General features: G+C 47.5%; 7 protein-coding genes across 7 annotated transcripts; 2 read left to right on the top strand and 5 right to left on the bottom strand.

Moving 5' to 3' along the window:
- Positions 1-866: 866 nt before the first annotated feature.
- On the bottom strand, positions 867-2,866 carry N7483_004743 (putative Patatin-like serine hydrolase; the record flags this gene model as incomplete). The annotated part of the gene is made up of 3 exons (XM_057088180.1): positions 867-2,100; positions 2,167-2,746; positions 2,800-2,866. 3 exons carry the CDS (start codon positions 2,864-2,866, stop codon positions 867-869), a joined length of 1,881 nt encoding a protein of 626 aa, XP_056948009.1.
- A 1,509-nt stretch (positions 2,867-4,375) lies between these two features.
- On the bottom strand, positions 4,376-4,964 carry N7483_004742 (MOSC domain protein; the record flags this gene model as incomplete). The annotated part of the gene is made up of 2 exons (XM_057088179.1): positions 4,376-4,894; positions 4,950-4,964. The coding sequence occupies 2 exons, from the start codon at positions 4,962-4,964 to the stop codon at positions 4,376-4,378; spliced, it is 534 nt and encodes a 177-aa protein (XP_056948008.1).
- A 309-nt stretch (positions 4,965-5,273) lies between these two features.
- On the bottom strand, positions 5,274-7,447 carry N7483_004741 (serine hydroxymethyltransferase; the record flags this gene model as incomplete). The annotated part of the gene is made up of 5 exons (XM_057088178.1): positions 5,274-6,418; positions 6,499-6,775; positions 6,845-6,901; positions 6,964-7,169; positions 7,402-7,447. The coding sequence occupies 5 exons, from the start codon at positions 7,445-7,447 to the stop codon at positions 5,274-5,276; spliced, it is 1,731 nt and encodes a 576-aa protein (XP_056948007.1).
- Positions 7,448-10,028: 2,581 nt separating this feature from the next.
- On the top strand, positions 10,029-10,772 carry N7483_004740 (putative GPI anchored protein; the record flags this gene model as incomplete). Its single annotated transcript, XM_057088177.1, has 3 exons — positions 10,029-10,175; positions 10,286-10,368; positions 10,493-10,772. The coding sequence occupies 3 exons, from the start codon at positions 10,029-10,031 to the stop codon at positions 10,770-10,772; spliced, it is 510 nt and encodes a 169-aa protein (XP_056948006.1).
- Positions 10,773-13,356: 2,584 nt separating this feature from the next.
- N7483_004739 (putative MFS maltose transporter) lies at positions 13,357-15,123 on the top strand (the record flags this gene model as incomplete). The annotated part of the gene is made up of 4 exons (XM_057088176.1): positions 13,357-13,563; positions 13,614-14,089; positions 14,149-14,486; positions 14,543-15,123. The coding sequence occupies 4 exons, from the start codon at positions 13,357-13,359 to the stop codon at positions 15,121-15,123; spliced, it is 1,602 nt and encodes a 533-aa protein (XP_056948005.1).
- Positions 15,124-15,563: 440 nt separating this feature from the next.
- Positions 15,564-17,781, bottom strand: N7483_004738 (putative acyl-CoA synthetase; the record flags this gene model as incomplete). Its single annotated transcript, XM_057088175.1, has 3 exons — positions 15,564-15,991; positions 16,050-17,318; positions 17,403-17,781. The coding sequence occupies 3 exons, from the start codon at positions 17,779-17,781 to the stop codon at positions 15,564-15,566; spliced, it is 2,076 nt and encodes a 691-aa protein (XP_056948004.1).
- A 1,207-nt stretch (positions 17,782-18,988) lies between these two features.
- On the bottom strand, positions 18,989-19,841 carry rasB (Ras small monomeric GTPase RasB; the record flags this gene model as incomplete). Its single annotated transcript, XM_057088174.1, has 2 exons — positions 18,989-19,630; positions 19,764-19,841. 2 exons carry the CDS (start codon positions 19,839-19,841, stop codon positions 18,989-18,991), a joined length of 720 nt encoding a protein of 239 aa, XP_056948003.1.
- Positions 19,842-20,578: the final 737 nt, after the last annotated feature.

The following is a 20,578-nucleotide window of genomic DNA, read 5'->3' as shown; positions in this document are numbered from 1 at the left end:
GATGACGAGGCTTTTCTCGTGTCGACCAAGGTTGGGAGAAAAGTATTTTTGAAATAGATATTTCGAAGAGATATGTAGAAGAGATTGGAAAGAAGATAGAAAGGAGAAAAATAAGAACTAGATCAAAAAAAGAGTCTGGATCGAATAGGGGGGGATCGAAAACAGAGATGGCTGGTTGTGGAGAAGATGAAATCACTGGATCGATAAGTTTCATATGTGGGTCTCACACTGATACATTTTCATTAACATTGATGATGTGCATCCAGATGTCTGGTACGGGTGATTAATGATGTTACAGAGCTATATAGGTTTATACACATATTGATTTGAATAATAGATTAATAGAACATTTGAAGGTGTACTTTTTACGTCATGCGACATTACATGTCACTATCAATGTACAGAGCACGATGCATCCCTGTTAGTGACATGTAGATCTGCCGTTTAATGCTGTCAGTGATGCCATGTGTTTAAAGTAATTACTACAAACTTGGAAAGAGACCTAAGCGTTCGAAATAGCTTAAACAAGTAATAGAAGTAAGCCTTAAATGTGTCGCAATAATCTATGTACTATACACCAGTGCCACCCATATCTCTGGTCATAGCGTCATAATTCATTAACCCTGCTCTGATAACAACCAGGGATAAATTTGAATATGTCCTATTAGAACATAAATAAGACCTCCTAGGCCCGAGTGTGCCGACACTCCGTATTCCAAGCCTGTTCTCGGGCAGGTCCATCGTCTCAAATGAAGGGTATCGAGTAACAAACAGATAAATCAGATTCAAAGAAACAAAGAGAAAAGGAGAAAAAAAGGGGGAAAGGAGACAAAAAAAAACAGAAACGCCAAACACAGATAGATAAATCACCGCACATGGTAACTTGGCTTCCGTTGTCGGTTCACAGTAGGTGGAGGCTCATCATCAGGGTATGGCGGTCGCACCTTTCCATGGTCGCCCAGAGGCAGATGGGGTGCTGAGAATAGTGGAGCAGGCATGGGTATTCCCCCTGAATCCTCTGTTGATGGGTATGGAATCGGTGTCTTGGGTGGGATTGGTGGTGGCATGCCATTGTTGTGTGAGATTTGCTCAGCGCTATGCTGTGGGGAGCCGTAATGTTGTGACTGTGGTCGGCTGTATTCATTACTTGGGCGGAAGCTCTGAAACTCTCCACTTGAATGATGGGTAGGAGAAACAGGATACCCGTCTTGCGGGCTTGGATGCATAGGAAGCGAGTCATCAGGAGGTGCAGTCACTGTTAAGCCCGAAGGCAGAGGCGGAGATCCCTGTGGGGGATGAGAGAAGTGTTCGACAGGCTCGGCGGGCAGCTCAACAGCAAATGCATTTGAGGGCGGGGGCACTGTAAATGGAGCAGCAGGCTGTGAGATGGAGATCTCTTCCTGCTCGAGATCAAATGACATGTCATCGCGGTCACCACCGGCCGCGGCATGATCTGCCAAGCGCTTGTTCATGCGGTCAATCTTGGCAAACTTGACACCTGCGTCCAGGATCATTTTCTTGACCTCCGATTTGGCCAAGTATCGTCGCGTGTTCGTACTGATATCCGCCAAGCGGTTCCATTCGTTCATACCAAATTCGCCAACACCCACCTCGACGTTCAGACGATAGTAATTATCCGTGCTGACATGGCGCTTGGCAAGACCATCTCGCAACATCTGCAAATGGATATCCTCACAGCCTTCAATCTTGGTGATCAATCGTCGTCGCGCCTCGGCAAATGTGCCCAGTCCATCTCCAACGAAACCCTCCCACCATTCATGCTGCCGAGTATTGGTACCAGAAGGCCGACGACCTGTTCCCACACTGACAAACACACCAACGTCCCGACCAGGCCACTCATTAACAACTGCCTCATCGAGAACTTGCGGTGCGGGATTGTAAGTTCCCGGTCCTTCATCGATGAAGACGTGTTGCCCAATCTGAATAGGTTTAAAGGCAAGCCCCGTGGCTGCAGTCGCACGGCCCGCCTGCCAAATCGTGCAGTCAAACTCGGGCGGGGGTTCTCGACGGGAGTCATAGGATCGCAAAAGTACCGAAGGTCCGTTGCGCGGTGTACCCTTGTACAGCGCAGTAACAGCACTAAGCCAAGTTAGCAATTAATTCCACTGAAACCACACTAGAAGAGAGACTTAGAAAGAAACTCACGTCTTGGTCCGGTTTTCTCGGTTATCGTAGAGAGTCGCTTCGGGGTTACCCCAGCGCAACCCATTGAGGAAAGCAGAACCTCGTTGGTTCGTTTGATGTTGAGAGTATGATGCACCAGATGTACTGAAACTTCCCCGGCTCATTGAGCGCTGAGGTACTGATGACGGACTGTATGGAAGACTGGCGATGGAAGCCCGAGCATTTGAATTGTTCGGCATGTCGTTGCCCTCCGCTTCAAAAACAGTATGTTCTCGTACGCATTCCTTGATAGCCTCTTCCAACTTCGAGGCTTTGAATAATGTAGATCGATAGGGGATTCCAGCGAAGGTCTTATCGGTTTCAAACACTTTGCGGGTCATGCGAACGTAGACTTCTTTGCAGGTTTCAAGGTCGAGACGTAAACGTCCCAGCATGAGGGCAATCAATCCACCGGTACCGGTACCCACAATCAGGTCGAAATGATCGCATGGTTTGGGAATTTGATCGCGGCGCGGGGGCTTGCCTTCGCATTCGACGTAGGTACGATACATGAGTTCCTGTAGGATGATGAGCATGGAGTATCCGCGAACACCACCGCCATCTGTATCTGTTAGCCTTGAGACAATTAAATGACACGAGGTAGGACAGACTCACCGAGAGAAAGAATCCGCAAAGGCGGACCCTTTGTGGTATCTTTGCGACGCAAATTGACCGAGTCCATGGCGACTGTGGCAGATGTGAATGCGATCGAGATCGCCTCTTTTTTTTTTTCTGCGGGAAGTTTCCCCCCCAGCGGGGTTTGGTGGCGCCTTATGCACCGAGGTCGCGGGACAGTTAGCACCTGACAGGGTACAAAGCGTGGAAGCGAAAGTGTAACACTGGTGATACCACGAGGAATCAAATGCGGCGCTAAGTTGAGGTGTGACAGGAGAGAATGTATCCAGCAGGTTCCGAATAGGCAGCGGTGTTTGGGTGTTAGATTGGCGGGGGCTGAGGGTAAGCCACAGATCACTCTAAGACAGAGTGCTAGTCAAACCACAACACTAAAAATGAAAGGGAAACTGGCACGTTTAGTCGGAGAATTCAATGCAATATGCAATATGCAGGACCGTGTAGTTATTATTGGAAATTGCATCCAAAGACAGGTCACAATTCATCCATGGATCAATGCTAAAGGGTCAGGTGATTCCGTGGCGGTGCATATTATATCTGACGTGATAGTGGCGGTACAACCAATTAAAATATGAGAAAGAGTGGACATTTATGGAGCTCAGCTACTTTCGGTTACTTCATTCGATGAATATTCCAGAAAAATGGGTTCAACAGGGCTGAAAGTGAAGAAAGTGGGTTGAGAGGCGACCATTCGAGTCATCTCAATCCGTGATATCCGACTGCTCCTGGAGGACAGTAAGCGAAGTCTTAGACATTTGGGCACACAGGTGGATGCCTGAGATTGAAGAAATTACATCGAATATTTTACATCGAGTCTTAGGTACGAATCCGATAAAGCTAATTGGTAAGACCTGGCCAATCTAGTAGTACAGGTTAGCAAGTTCCAAGGTTTCCTCTGTGGATGTAGTAGTGGTGTACCTGTAATAGTTCGCTCCTTACAACGAGCCACAACCTCTACTTCATCCCCCACATGAATCATCCCTTCACGATGAGTCCAATGAAGGAACCCATACCGTCCAAATACTGGACTAAATTTCGCTCCTCGATCCACTCGTCGATCTTTCATAAGCTTCTTAAGCACAGCTCCAGAGTCCCCGTCACCCATTTTACCAGTCTGATAATCAAGATTCAAACTTTGACACCGAACACAATTCCCAGTTAGTAAAAGACGAAATCCCTTTGATCCTACTTTAAGTTCAGTCCAAAAGTCTTCTTCGAATGGTGAATCTGCTTCTGATACCACAATATTCGGTCGGAACTTGGTATGATCTACCTCCTCCCCTTCTGACTCAAACCGGGAAGAGACATTATCAATTGAGGTTTGAGAAATGACTAAAAGTGAGGCACAGTCGGCGAATATTATACGGATTTTCCGACTGATTCGTAGCCAACCAACAATAATGATAAATATCCCGAACAAAGCATGGCGATCTGTCAGTATCTCTCTGGGCGTATTGTAAAAGAAGTATCGGAGAGCTAGGATAGGGACAAAGATCCAGCAAAGCGATACCACTATAGGGACGGTACGGATAGCCCGTAGGGCTTCATACCACAAAGTCTACCAGGGTACATTATTCCGGTTTTCTGGTGTCAATGTACCCAGGACTTCTCGTGAGCACTTCCCCAAGTATGCGAGGATAACTGGGAATCCGAAGCATTCACTGAACCAGTCATCATACTCATCGTCCATGACATATCCCGTCGTAGAGCTTTGGTGCATAACCACCTTCATTTCCTTCATGGTCTTGACTTGGGTTAGACGTATCCGAATGGGTATCTCGATTTGCTTCATTTCACACGGTCTCGGATCGTCCATCTCCTGAGTAGAGGGTGGATTGTATGTCACGATTATTTTCCCAGTGTCGTCATTGTCTTTCGGGAATTCTACCGCGGTTTGGAATAGACCCATTTCCGGGAAATGAGGAATATGCATGTTCTTTAGTGTGGGCTCGGCTTCATCTTTGCCGGGCTCAACTTTGATAAGCATGTATCGACGATCATATTTAATCCCTTCAGGAGAGATGGCAGCGGTGGTAAGAGGGGTCGGTCGTAGGGATTTGATGGGGTAGATGTAAAGCTGAAAGTGAGTCAATTCTAAGTAGTTCGATATGAGTAAGGCAGATTTATCATACCTTGCTGACCTTCATATTCGCAATTCTGGTACTCTCAGAGGAATCCCTCAATGCGAATTTGATGGGGCTAAAACTGAACGATGTTCCTGCTTTGTACTTTATAGTCGGAGAAGCTCCGGCTTATCGCTTATCGCTCCCAACTACGTCAGCGATTAGATATCACCTGGCACTTTACCTAGGTACTCTTTGACTCGGAATGCTACAATTTTACTCTAATATGATGTTATGGTACTTGAGGTACTTTTTCATGTCATGTGGATCATTCGGGGGAATTTACATTAAAAATAGAAAAAAAAAACACGAAAACAAAAAGAAAAAGGACATCTACTCGTCCTTGGCCCAGGGCAGGCTGAATGTGCCCACCCAGTCCTCCACCTCCTGTCGTAGCAGGACAATCTCCGAGATCTCCTCACCTTCGCCCAGATACTCGAAGTAGGCCTTCAGAGTACCCGGGTTCTTGGCACCCCGGGATTGGGCCTGCTCGCGAGCAGCCTTGTCCAACTTCTGAGTCAGGATCACAGCACGATCCACGATCTCAGCGACGCGACGGAAGTCCTCAGGGCCGAATCCACGAGAGGTCATGGCGGGGGTACCCAGACGCAGACCACCAGGCTTAAGGGCAGACTTGTCACCAGGAACAGTGTTCTTGTTACTGGCCACACCACACAGCTCCAGCACACGCTCAACACGAGCACCATCCACACCGCGGTTCTTCAGATCGACCAGGACCAGGTGGTTGTCGGTACCACCGGAGACAATGTTGTATCCAAGACCGCCGTTGCTAGTAGAGTTGCCAAGTCGGTCAGACAGCGCCTGCGCATTTTCCAATACGGTCTTCTGGTACTCCTGGAAGTCGGGAGATTGAGCCTGCTTGAGGGCCACGGCCAGCGCGGTGATAGTGTGGTTGTGGGGGCCACCTTGGTGACCGGGGAAGACGGAAGCGTTGATAGGGTTCTCCAGGTCGTACATCTCAGCCTCACCCTTCTTGTCAGTGCGACGAATACCCTTGCGGTAGAAGATCATAGCACCACGGGGACCACGCAGGGACTTGTGAGTAGTAGTAGTAACGATATCGGAGTGGGGGAATGGAGATGGCATGACGTCAGCTGCGACCAGACCAGAGATGTGAGCCATGTCAGTCAACAGGTAAGCGTTAACAGAGTCAGCAATGGCGCGCATGCGAGGGTAGTCAATCAGGCGGCTGTAAGCAGAAGCACCAGCAACAATCAGCTTAGGTCGGTAGAGCAGAGCCTGCTTCTCCAGCGCATCGTAGTCAATCAACCCAGTCGACTCATCCAGGCGGTATGGCAAGGTTTCGAAGTACTTGGAGATAGCAGAGATCTTCTTGCTCGGGGTCTGGTAACCGTGGGACAGATGACCACCATGGGGCAGGTCCAAGCCCATGAGACGATCGTGAGTGTTCAGAACGGCAGAGTAAGCGTAGAGGTTGGCGGGCGATCCGGAAAGAGCTATAACGGTATTAGCACTTCATTTCATATTCATATGACATGCAAATTCAAATGTCATGTCATTGTCAGTGGCACCATACGCTGCACGTTCACACCCCACTCCTCCGGGTTAAGACGGAAAGTCTCCAGGGCACGCTGCTGGCACAGACGCTCAGATGCATCAATGTGCTCGTTTCCTCCATAGTATCGGGCACCGGGGTATCCCTCAGAGTACTTGTCTAGTTGACGGTTAGAACCTGTATAGTAAGAGCTGTGAAGGGGCATAGGCAACAACATACTTTGCATAACACTGCCAAGAGCATCGAGAACAGCCTGGGAAGTAAAGTTCTCAGAAGGGATCAGGTTGATGAAGTGCTTCTGGCGGTTTTTTTCCTAAATCTGATATCAACGCGTGCTCGGTACCGATAGCTTACTATCAGCGCGTACCTTTTCGAGGATATTGAAGACGGCGGGGTCAGACTCCTTCAGGGAAGATGCAAGAAGCTGTAGCAAGGATAAAATTAGCTATTTAGGCTCTGTAATCATCCATTGGATCAAAAATATACCTTCTGCTGCGAATCCCGATTGAGTGAGGATACTCCCCGCACGAGAGGAACGGACCCGGCCACGAAGGCACGAGGAGCGACCGCGACTGCGGGACGGATACCCCCAAGGGGAAGCGAGCGAGACGTCCGCAGCGAGTAAGAGACATGACGGCGAGATGGAATAGAGGAACAATTGTCCTTCGATAGGGAAGCCGACAGCTTTAATACTGCGGAGGACGGTGGGTATCTGGTCGGTATCTTCCCCGTTGCCCGCGGAAAGCGGAAAACCACGCTAGACCCATTGAGGCTCACCGCCTGGTCCGTGCATGGGGGACTTGCCTATTTCACCCGGCAAATCGTCCTCCCCCCCTTCTTTCCTTCTTCACACAACTAAATCCAAGATGAAGAGACGGCGTTTCATCTGTGCCAGCACTCGTCGGGGTTGCTCTCCGGACTGACCTTGGACGGGCGCTGCTGAGAGATCCCGCGCCCCATCACCATCCATAAGGGATCAGTATTATCGGATTGGAGTTGTTGTGTAGGTTGGAGCTGTTGAGCCCGACCAGTGGTACCAGGGTGGATCAGACCAGATTGTGACTTGTGTTCATGCCATAGATGTTCTTGATGAGCCTGTTATTAGATTTATCTAGTTATTTACTAGCCAATTGAACTTTCATTGCTTTATATCCTATATTATCTATTTAGATGTCCTAGCTACATGTATGTTCAATGGTGCCACCTGGCAGTGTTCACCTGGGCAGTGTCAATGATAAGTGTCATCAGTCGCGTGCACAACACACACAGGGCAGGTACAGCTTGGAATTATATCTTCCATCAAACAAACGTGTGCCAATTAAAAGCCAATTGAGTTTCGGGTGATCTGAATCAAGTTTATGTTGGAGCTATACGGTAGTTCATACCTTATTCCTGTTCCTATTCTTGTTAGATTGACAATTGTGTGTTCTTCCGAGGTTGATTAATATGTGGACTCAGAGAAAATGAACATGGCTGAGACTCAGTCATGCATGCATAGGTAGTAACAATCATTGAGTATTTCAAGGCCATGCAATCAATCAATCCTTTTAATATTCAGGTTTATATACTCTTATTCAGTTTTGTTTCTCGAGTGCTCTCCTCGATTCCAGAGGTCAATAATAAATGTCACCGGCACTATGATCACCTGAGCATAGTCCTCCACCTAGGTAACACAAGCATCATTTTAATTATGATCTATTATGATTTTTATCTGATAGTAGTAGGGTTCATACAATATTTGCTTATAGTCGACTGTATAATCTGTTCAAATTCAATCAATTTCTAATCTTGGAGCGTTCAGTTGGGCATCAGTTGCTAGGGCTTAGACTCGAGTGTGCACCCGTAAGGCAGTGGAATGCACCTGGGCATGTATATCTGGGGTCAATATATGTATGTATATCCCAGGCTGAGCAAACCCGGCCTGGGACTAATCAATCTATTGTTGGGGCTTGAATCATCCGAGTCCTATTACATAGAATCTATGTACATACACCATTGAAGTAAGATGTCTTCAACTTGATACACTAGACAGTACCACTATGAATATGGACTTGGTAGATAGGAAAATTTAACCTACATTTGAATCTCATGTACTCCGTATAAGCTCCGAGGTTAACACGAATTGAAATTATGCCAAGGGATTCACGGGATTTCGGTTAAAAGCCATCGGGATAGTCAGTTATCTTCCCTCTATATCCATTTCATCTTATCTACACATATAAAATACTTCCAAGGTTAATTGACACACCAGAGTTCACTAGAGTAGTCAATTTTGATTTTATACAATCGAAGAGTCAATATGACTCCATGGAAAATACTAGTAACCGCGCACGTGCCACCACGGCAGTTCTTCCAGTTCAGGCAATTGATTGCCTCGTAAGCTAATCAATGAGTGGAGATTTGAATTTGCACCTGAGGATTTGGCGGTGTCAGGGGGGGCGACAGAGAAGCAAAAACGAAGAAGAGAACATCATCATCATTAATGCAGGGTCCTTTACAATGCATGACTTGACTTTGATCTACATCCGAGAAGCTGTATGATGTTGCGGTGTACATATGCTGTTACATCTGGGATCCCTTGCCTGGTGTCTTATCCCCCCCGCATCCACGACGATTTTCTTGATGCTAATGAACTGGACCATATCGTCTCATAGCGGCCCAATCATAGAACTTCTCCATTGAGGGAAAAACGATCCCAGCCCCACTTAATGGGCAGCAGCTGCGTAAGACGGTCAGGGCTGCCACACGACATGGACCCAAGGGCCAAAAGGGTTATGATGACAGCATTTGTCTCTTCTCGGCCCTGTCGGTGTAGTACATGACTGGTCGGTGCTGAAATAGGGGTCTTGAAATCCCGAACCCATATTCCAAACTCATTCTATACGAAGTACAGAGATCGTGATCCACGATAGGAGTTGTTCTATTTCAAGGCCTTCAATAAATCGGACAATCATGCTCTAGACTGTATTCGACCGGGACCAGAAGAGACTCCCAAGCCTTTAAAGCCCCTCTATCGGGAAATGATCCTCCACTTTTTAGCACACTAGCTCCTGAATTGTCCTTCTTCATAATCTTCGTACCGCGGAATTTGGGGGTGGTGTGTGTTCGGAACACGTCCATTATGCTGATTTGTTGAGTCCTTGCAGGACCCATATGTGACACCTGGTTCAGGCACTAATTGACACCAAATTCTAATAGAATTGCCCGGTCGACCTAATTTCCCCGTAAATGCCACGTCCTATTTTGCCCCCCCTTTTTTTCTTTAATTTTTCTCTATTTTTTATTATTTTTCTGATTTTTTCACTGATTTTCATTTGTCTAATGCTGGTCCTGGCTTGCACTAGTGCAACGGGTACCTGAGTCGACCATGGTGTTATATTAAAACCATCCCGTCCTTTCCTCCCTTTCTCATTCAAGTCTTCACACTCTCTTGCTAAACTGCCCCCCCGGACCTTCTTGGCCGATTACATTCTTTATCCAGTCACTCTTTTCACAAGACTTGTGTCATTATTTCAAGGAACATTCTTCGAATATCTCCCCACATTCTCAACATGCGTTTCTCCATCGCTGCTGTTTTGGCCCTGGCCTCCAGTGCCTTCGCCGTTGAGGCCGTCACCGAGACTGTTACCATGTACACCACCTACTGCCCTGAGGCCACCTCCCTCGTCCACGGCGGTACTACCTACAGCATCTCCACCGTACGTGAATTCTACTCAACAATGCGCTTGAAAAAAAGATTACATTTCGACATCGCTCTAATATCAACCTAATCAATTTGAAACCCTTATCTAACTAAACTCTCCTATAGCCCGGCCACATCACCCTGACCGGTGGTCACTACACCACCTCCCGCCCTCTGCTCTCTTCCACCGTGACCGAGTGCAAGAAGTGGTAAGCGCAAATCCTATCCCTGGATGAATGCGACAAGTCGAATAGCGAATATATTTGCGATCGGCACCCGCCAAGAACGCGATCGCCTTCAATATCTTATACATCATTTCTAACCCATCTATAGCTCTTCTTCTACCCCTCTGGTCGTCTCCCCCAGCAGCTCCGTTCCCCACCTGACCTCTACCCCCTATATCCCCCACACCACCGCCACCGCCGCCGCTGGCTCCTCTGAGACCGGCTCTGGCTCTGGCTCTGACACCGGTGTCGGTGCCGTTGGCACTGCCTCCAGCGCCGCCGCCGCTGTTACCTCCACCCAGGCCGCCTACAACGCCGGATCCACCAACGTCGTCGGTGCCGGCGCCGGTCTGGCCGCTGTTTTCGCTGTCGCTGCTCTCATCCTGTAAGCGTGAGCTTAGGAATTGAGTCGATCTGATACTGAATCCCGGCGCGCGATACGGAGATACTCGTTTTGGTTATCTTCGTGTCGATCTGAGCATCTGCTGAGTGCGATGTCGGGGCTTTACGGTGATGTGTGTCTGCCGGGCGTTCCTGGCTTGGAATGGTAGATATCTTTTATTCTGGGTGTATATGTTTTATCTATTAGATAATACATAATTGACCCCCCCTACGGGATTCTTTTTATGTCTTTGCGTATGCTGCGCTTTTCATTGTTTTATTCTCCTGGATATAGTGTTTTGATCATTATGACTTTTTTGACTTTCAACCTTGGAAAGTGTGTTGTAGTTGGTAAAAGGGTAACTTTTATTTAAGTTTGTTTTATAGTACTCGATAACCTGCCATATGATTTTATGAATAGACATTTGATATTGATGGATGCAGTGGATATTTATTGACTTGAATTTGCCAGCTAAAGTAGTGAGAGAGGCTATATAGTTGAGTAGAGGGGAGAAATGTCACGGTTCTAGTCTGGCTGGCCTAGCGGTTAGCAGTCTCTGACTCTTTTATGAGGCCAGAGGTATTGGATGGGATAATCTTGGGTCCCTACCGGGTGGCTGAGTTGAGTTTTAAACCAGAGCCTGGAGGTGGGTTGGGAAAATCTTAGTTTTTTATTTTTATTTTTGATATTTTTATCTGCAATGCTTTCAGACTCGCTCTTTGTATTCCTTTTATCCGAAACCAAAAATAACCAATATTGAGTGAGATATCAAGTATGATGATGTGGTGGAGTGAGACTATTCGCAGCAGCATCGATGCGCACCCGATTTCAAGGTCCCCGGTTCAATTCCAGCTTCCGCCGTTTTAATTTTCTTTTAAAGTTGTCAGTATCCTGCAGCACCTTGATTTATTCCACCGATGACCTTTTCATGGAGCTATCTTTTGTGGTCCTTGGCCTTGATGAGTCTCAAGATCCACCATGAGGTCCACCATGTCTAGACTAGGACCACAGTGGTACCATTCCTCATACTGATCCAGCGAATGATGAACACTGAGCTGAGCAGACTGATCGACTCACTGAGTGCACTCCACAACAGCTCAATTATGTACGTGAACTACCTTAAGGCTCCACTAGCTCCACTCAAGTTCTATTAAGGACTTCAAGTTATTTCTCTGGGCTTAAGAGTCTTTTCCAGTTATAGCAGGAGAGTAAAATGAAGTATCTTTCTTTATTATTTTCGTTCCCTTCATTGTCATCGTTTCAGAGCCACAGCGTACGCAGCTCGCGTCACTAGTTGTAAGCTTGTAGCCCCGGTGACCATTCCAAGCCTTGGAGCCCTAGACCTCGAGGTCCACGGCCCCCGGGTCCACCGTTTCGACCCCGGATTACGTGATGTATCGATATATCCACGTGCACGTCCATGTTGGCATCCGTGAACCTTGGAAGGTTAGTATTCCAGATGTCCGCACCTATGGTAGTGACAGCACTTGAGCTTATTAAGTTGCCACCACCAGTGGGCACTCCAAAAGGCAGCTAGTATGTACCGTGACTACCAATAGCTATGCTCACTCGCTTAGAGAATGATTATTACTTTATTTACCTTAATTCAAGGTCTCAACTTCGATGAGGAGAGTAAAATACACACATACCGCGTCTTTGTACGCAATTTTGTTTTTTTCTCCGTTTTCCATTGAAGGGAATTTAGGATCCGGGGTATTGGGTGGCGTCGTGTATGTGATTTCCGGGGTAAAATTGGCCGAGCCCATGGCCCCCGCGGATGAGATGACCCCGAGCCGTGTCCCCAGGGTTTGAGAGGGTCTAAGGGTCTTTTAAGAATACAGAACCTTAACCTTGGACCCTGAGCGTCCAAGTGCACCCCACTGGCATTCTACAGAGGTAGAGAGATCAAATATCATGAGAATCCATATGTCCAACTTCATATTTCGAGGCCAGCATTCGAAAACATTCTGAATGGGTCAGGTCTTGCTGAAAATCTGCCCGTCGGTACTTGATACCCTGAGTCAAGCATAGCGTTAACCTTATAATTAGTGCCTATCCAATCCCAGCTTCTCGGCAAATTCCCAAATTTACTCGCTCATTATGATAGGCTTAACGAAATTGAACCATCCTGAGAGGGATTCAGGAGAGTAAGATTTCCGATTACACAACAAGGAAAAAGCTTGGGACGTGGCACAGACACGACGCGCACTAACTGAAAGAGAGATCCCTGGGTTCGCAATAGGAAATTCTCCTGCGAATAGAACGCCACATCTAAGACATCAAAGACCCTGGTCACCATATCACCAGACCCCCCCGCAAATGAACCCGTACATTGCCTCTCGGCTGATACCCATCAGGTTACTTCTTTTGACAAGAGCCTACCACAATCAAGTGGCGTTGCTACTGTAGTGCCCGGAGAAATGACTTTCATGGAAATGTGGGGTTGGGGAGGTCAAGGACTAAGGGAGCAAGCTTCACTTAATTAACCTAAGATCAGGCTCCCAATCACGAGCGTGTTGTCGCAGGTATAAAATCCTGAGAGAGGCCTCCCTTTCATTTCTCCACCCTTTTCTCTCTCAGAAATCGCCAACATGAGCAGTGACATGGCAGAGAAGCAGACCGAAGCGACGGAGATCGAGGCGCAGCCTGGGCCTGTTTACGATGCCGGCGAGAAGGTCGACTACGACAGAGCGGGTGCCATCGATGCTGAGGAGGCCGAACATAATATGACTGTGATCCAGGCTATCAAGGCCTACCCTGCTGCCAGCTGGTGGGCATTCGTCATGTCATGCACCATTGTAAGCTTTCGCCCCATGATAGGCAGATCGTTCCTCTAACGTTGCGATAGATCATGGAGTCATACTGTGTTTTCTTAATGGGACAATTCATCGCCACAAATGAATTCGCCAAAGATTTTGGCGTTGAGAGCTCACCTAACGTCTGGATTATCACAGCTCCATGGCAATCGGCATTCCAATGTAGCGGGCCAATCGGTGCCTTCATCGGTGTATTCGTCGCAGGTCCCATTACCAGTGTTGTTGGATATCGTTGGGCAACCATTGGCGGTCTCATGGCTTTGAACGCCTTCATTTTCATCTTCTATTTCGGCAACAGCCAAGGGATGTTTTTCGCCTCCCAGATCCTGGAAGGCATCCCATGGGGTATTTTTATCGCTAATGCACCCGCCTACTGTGCCGAAATTGTGCCGATGAGATTGAGAGCTCCAGCGACGCAGATGCTGCAGATGTTCTGGGCGATTGGATCGATCATTGTCGGCGGTATCACTTACCACTACCAATCCAAGGAAAACTCGTCAGCCTACAGGTTCGTCTGCTCCCTTATAGATGGCATCGAGAAGTACTTGCACTAACAGTCCATCCCAGAGTTCCTATTGCACTTCAGTGGATCTTCCCTACTCCTCTCGCTATTCTACTCTTCTTTGCACCTGAATCACCATGGTGGCTTGTGCGAAAGAACCGTCTGGCTGAGGCAGAGAAGTCTGTCAAACGTCTTGGACGTGCGAGTGCAAATGATAATCCCGCTGACGCAGTCGCAATGATGCGTCGCACAATCGAACTCGAGGCTAGTGAGAAGAAGCCCAGTCTTATTGAACTGTGGAAAGGTACCGATCGTTACCGCACATTGATTGTGTGTGGTGTGTACGCATCTCAGAATTTGACCGGCAATCTGATTGCTAACCAAGCGGTTTACTTTTTCAAACGTAAGTTCTAGTCATTTCCTGTAACCCCAGATAACAGACTAACACACCAAATTTAGAGGCCGGCATGGCAGAAAACACCGCATTTGCACTTGGTCTCATCACTTCAGCCCTTCAGTGGATCATGGTCATGCTCTCTTGGGTCCTCACCACATACCTCGGCCGACGTACCATCTATGTGTATGGTCAATGCATCAACTGTGTGTTCTTGGTTGCGCTCGGTATTGCAGGTTCATTTGGCGTTAGCCCCGCTACTAGCAATGCGCAAGCAGCACTTGGCTTGATCGTCTCTGTCCTGTTCTGCTTGGGACCCGCTCCTTCCTCATGGGTCATCATCGGCGAGACATCTTCTGTTCGTCTTAGACCACTGACAACCGGTATTGGTCGAGGTGCCTACTACTTGGTCAACATCCCTTGCATTTTCCTTTCCAGCTACATGCTCAACACTGATAAGTGGAATCTGGGCGGCATGAGTGGTTACGTCTGGGCTGGTACCGCCTTTATCTGCACAGCCATGGCATGGCTCTGGATTCCAGAGATGAAGGACAGGTCCTTCCGTGAGATCGACATTCTGTTCAAGCGTCGTGTCCAGGCTCGCAAGTGGAAGCAAACAGTCGTCGATATCCGCGATGACGAGTAGATGGATCTATTTGGAGAAGCCAGAGTGGTACTGCTAGTCTATGGTGGAACCACATTCGACCTAAGTCAAATTAATTCTCAGGCGGGTCTTATACTTCGGAAATCTAGGTTAGACATCTAGCTTGAATAGCTCTTAGGTGGTCTGATCTAGTCGTATTATAGTCTATAATGATATCGAATTTAAATTCTGGAAACAGTGTTCCTTATTATGGATGTAGTAGTCATGGGAGCCTCGTTGCTCCTGAAAACGTAGGTAGCACTTGAGTATAGTTCAAGTTGCTGGGAGCAACTGCTGGGTTCTCTGTGATTGAATAGGGTGTCTCCTGACATCTGGAGCTTCGTAGAATAATACGTATGCATGCACGATTCAGGGAATCTATGTTTTTGAGATGTACCTCCAAGGTTTAGTGATTTAAGTAGATCTTACCAAGCCACTGTTAACTAAAGTTTCGCCTTGAGCCTCTTCTCAAAATACTCTCTTACAACTCCCCTCGCAACCTCAACCACCTCCACATCCTCAACAGTTGGCGGCACACTGACCGACGCATCATACCGCCCGTCCACAGCATGCTCTATTAATTGCCGCAGAACCCGTCGCAACGTCTTCCCACTCCGCGTCTTGGGAATCATCCCCCGACCCTGAATCATCCCGCCAAGAGAAGCTATCGCACCGATCTGCTCTCGAACTAGTGCATTGACTTCCTGGAAAAGTTTTCCTGTCGGCGTGACTGGAAGTGAGTATGGGTACTCTGTACTCAGACGGGGCTGCACGAATGCAAAGGGGAGATGACCCTTAAGCGGGTCTGGTATCCCGACGACACTGGCTTCGCTGATAGAGGGGTGTGATAGGATTGCTTGTTCGATTGCACCTAAAATAACAGTGTTAGTGAACCTTATCAGAGTCATTTGGGTAGAGACAAGACATACCTGTACTGAAGCGGTGCGCCGCGACGTTGATGATATCGTCTGATCGAGACATGATGTGCACGTATCCATCCTTATCTATCATTCCTGCGTCTCCGGTATCTACCCATCGTCCATTAAACCGTTTAAGGTATCCATTGTAGAATCGCTCTTCGTCTTGGAATAGACTGGTGAATGCCGTTGGCGCGAGTGGCATCGCCAGGACGATATTTCCCATTTTTCCATGAGGGACTTCATTCCCTTCGTCATCGACAATCCGAACATCGAATCCTGGCATCGGGAAACCTGCTGAGCCAGGTCGAATGGCAAGTGGACGGATACTTCTGTCTGGCGATGTAGACATAGCCGCGGCACTGTTTAATGCTAACCCAGTGATAGGTGATCCAGACTCAGACGACCACCAATTATCAATGACGAGGGCACCTGGCGACGCAAACCGAGATAGGAGATCCTGGTAAGTACGTACAATACTAGGCTCACTCCGTTCCCCAGCTAGGAAGAGAGCACGAAGAGACTTGAGACCACCACGATCTCCAACTTCACTGATCAGTGCATTATTCGGATCATCTCTCCGAATAGCCCGCATAGCCGTCGGCGCCGTGAACAACGTATTAACGGAATGTTTCTCAACAATCCGCCAGAACGTCCCTGCATCAGGTGTACCAACCGGTTTCCCTTCGAAGAGTACCGTCGTCGCACCAACAAGTAAGGGCGCATATAAGATATACGAATGCCCAACAACCCACCCAATATCAGATGCACAAAACATCACATCCCCAGGCCCTGAGATTCCAAATACAGATCGAATAGAAACCTCTAGCCCAACAGCATGGCCACCCGCTTGTCGAAGTACACCTTTCGGTAAACCCGTAGTTCCACTGGTGTATATGATATAAAGTCCCTCAGTACTCTTAATAGGAACAGACTCCGCACGAATCCCACGCATCCGTGCACTTTTCATAAGTCTTTGCCAGTTTCGCTGTCCGCCTAGTTTATCAGGTTGATTCCATCGATGCTCGTCTCGCTGCCAGATAAGCACTTTGCTTGGCTTGAACTTGCTGGCTGATATTGCCCCTTCGACTAACGGTCGATACGGTATTGCGCCTTTGTTTCCTTCGACCCCGCATGACGCTGTCATTATTGCTCGTGGGCGTGCCGCTTCGATTCGTTGGGCTAGGGATTGTGCGGCGAATCCGCCGAATACAGCTGCGTGGATTGCGCCGAGGCGGGTTATCGCTAGTGCGGCGATGAGTGCGGCTGGGATCATGGGCACTATAGGAGTTAGATCAGAACACTAATTTCTGGTAGAAATGCATCGAACTAGGTGTCACTGGTGCAGGTGAGACAGAGACTCACTATAGATAATAACCACATCACCTTTCCTTACTCCCTCCTCCCGTAAAACACCAGCCAAAACCTCCACCTCATCGAGTAACTCCTTGTACGTGATCTTCTGTGTTGTTGTTGTCGTAACAGCCGACTCCCATATAATAGCAACCTGATCTCCGAATCCATTGTGCACATGTCGATCTACACAATTGTACGTAGTTGAGATCTCCCCATCTGGAAACCAGGACCAGTGCTCATGCTGAACGCCACTGTCCAGAGTCTTGGTGTCTCGGCTTAGGATCTTACTCGGTTCGCGATGCCAGTGGAGTCGTGAGGCGGGTCCAGACCAGAATTGTTCTGGGTCTTGGAGGGATTGCTCCAATGCGGAGTGTTGAGGATGCGCCATGTCTAAGATGGACTCGATATGATCTGAGACTGAGTTAAGTTGAGTTGAGCTGAGCTGAGCTGAGTTAGTTGGACCGAGCTTATATTATTTGACCTATCACATGTAAGTAATCGGGATCGTCGGATAGATAGGAATGTAACATCCGAATCTATATTCACTTCATTTCTTTCTCCTTCTAGTGTACCTAGGTACTTGTAGTTCTTTTGTGATGCCGAGAATGCGGGGGCGACGTGTCTGTGCTTTTCCCCGCATTGTGGTACCCGAGTGGTACATGTGGTTTGTACCAAATTATGCTGTGGAACTAAGTACCCGCTTTGTACTTCTCTCTTGAACTGAACCTCGTTCATTTGATGTGGAGAGCTATGCAGAGGCTGAAACATGATCTCGGTTCTAGGGGCTATTTTGACCCTTTTAGTTGAATCCCGGAGCTATCGTCTAATTTTTCTCATTTTTATGCGAGACTAGTTTAGTACAGAAACTACAGAAAGTACTCAAAAGTTCAGACTGAATCTGGATGGATCTAATTAAAATAAAATTGACCATTAGATAGAAAGATCTGTATTGTCTATGTACTTGCATGAAATGGCCGACAAGAAAAATCCAAAATTCAAAAAGAGAAACAAGCTCAGTCGTAGGGTATCATATCGAAATGCCTGCTAATGCGCGACTGCGATCTTTTGGCCTCGTCGCCTGGGATTTTTTTTTTGTTTGTGGCGTCGGCTCCAATGAAATGCAAGACGACCCCTTGATTCTCATGCTCATGTCTGTGACATTGTATCAATTGTATACTATGGATAGCTGAGCGTTTTGTGCACACCGGTGGTTGCCTGGGTGGATCTCCTGCAGGTCAAGTGGCGAGTTGACCCCTCAGTGTCCACCCGAGTTGAACCGGCAGTATCGGACAGCTGAACAGAAAGACGGATGTCTTTCTGATTGCTCATGAAAAGGCGGATAGAGCATGAGAAAACCAAAATGGGGGTCGTTGAGAGGGATGTATAAGAGAAAGAGGCCACCGACGCCGAACAAGGTCGTAACCAAAAGACAAAACCACCCTTTCCAGATGCACCCAAGACCAGTAGTATAAAGCAAGATTATGGAAGAGAGAGAGAGAGAGAGAGAGAGAGAGAGGGAAAAAAGGAAATAAAATCAAGGAGAAGCATATATGTGAGAATAAATGCCACTCATTTCCCCGGACGGACCCGGCCGATCACAGGATATTGCACTGAAGTCGGCTGCGATGTCGAGACCGATCTGGGCGGAAAGATTTAGGGTATTCGGGACCGGCATCGCGGTCGCGACCTGTCAAGCGACGGTCTTGACTCCGGCTTCCCGGTTGCTGTTGTCGCTGTTGACGCAGCATGCGAACAACATCATAGAAAGCCTTTTCAACATTGATACAGTTCTTAGCGGAGGCCTCGACAAATTCACAGCCCAGTTCTTTAGCTAGAGCTTGACCTTCTTGTGCTGAGACTGCTCGTTCCACGGCCTTATCGCTCTTGTTACCGACTAACATGACGGGCACGGGCCGCGATGGACCTCCGGATGCTTGCATCGGTGAGCTTAGATAGCTAGGACCGGAGGGAGACCCGGAGCTTGAAGATTCCTTGACCATCTTGATCTGATTGTAAAATTTGGTGATTCGTGAAAAGGAGGCGCGCGAAGTGATGCTGTACACCAACACGAAGCCTTCACCGTCCCGGATCCACTGGTCCCGCAGTGCCGTGTACTCCTCCTGGCCCGCCGTGTCCAGCACCTCGAGCATGCACGACTGTTGGTCAATGACGACTTGTTTGCGATAGGAATCTTCGATAGTAGGGTCATAGGTTTCGACAAAGTGATTCAGACATAGCTATAAGTGGGTTGAGAACGGATTAGTTTTTTTGGGGGGGGGGATCTAGTTTTTGGAGTCCTGCTCTCTCTGCCCTCCCATCATGAAATCACGGTCGGGAGAGAAGGAGCAAGGGCGAAAGGTCAAGACCAACCTGAATGGTTAAAGCTGTTTTCCCTACACCTCCATCACCCAACACCACCAGCTTGTACAATGTCATTTTCCCCGACATGGCGGGCAAGGTTCTTTTTTTTTCTCGGGGAAAGCAGGGATACAGGGGAGATGTGAGAGGGGTAAAGAAGCCAAGAGGGGTCGCGGAGAAGTGTAGATAGAGGAGAAGGTTCAAAAAGGATGTCGAGAAACCCCCCCAATTGTGTATTTTAACAAGAATGACGCAAAAGTTGTGTGGAAGGGAAGGGAGAAGAGGGAAAAGAGGGGGCCAGTTGTGCGAAGTCTGGTCCGGGCAGAAGTGGCTGGAACTAAGTGGAGAGAGGTAAGAGGCAGAAGGGCAGAATGAGGAGGGGTTCACACGGGTTCAACAAGAATATAATCTCATATATCAAGAAGAAAAAGAAAAGAATATTTTTGAATTAAAAAAAAAGAATTAGAAAAAAAGAAAATAAAAAAAGTATCATAAAAGAAAAAAAAAAATATAAAAAATTCAAAATAAGTAAAAAAAAATAATATAAATTAAAAAAATAATCACCAAAAAATCTCAGGTCGAAATAAATCAAACATCAGAATAAGCTATTCTACAAGGGGGATTTATGGTCAATCTCCATTTCAATTTAAAATTATGTCAAAATTATATAGAAAATGGATAGAATAATATAAGAAAAATCAATCAGTTAAAAATCAATAAAAAAATAAAAGAGATAATCGATCTGAAATCATCTTAATCAGGATCATATAGAACCATGAACTCGGGCTTCTCCCTCCGAGACCGTCTCGGATAGTCCGTACGAAGTA

The sequence above is a fragment of the Penicillium malachiteum genome (genome assembly GCF_028827825.1).
Source record: "Penicillium malachiteum strain IBT 17515 chromosome Unknown utg000002l:1.0-8849297.0:1.0-8852440.0, whole genome shotgun sequence".
Lineage (NCBI taxonomy): Eukaryota > Fungi > Ascomycota > Eurotiomycetes > Eurotiales > Aspergillaceae > Penicillium > Penicillium malachiteum.
The sequence above is the reverse complement of the archived record's forward strand: the minus strand, read 5'-3'. Positions and strand labels throughout refer to the sequence as shown.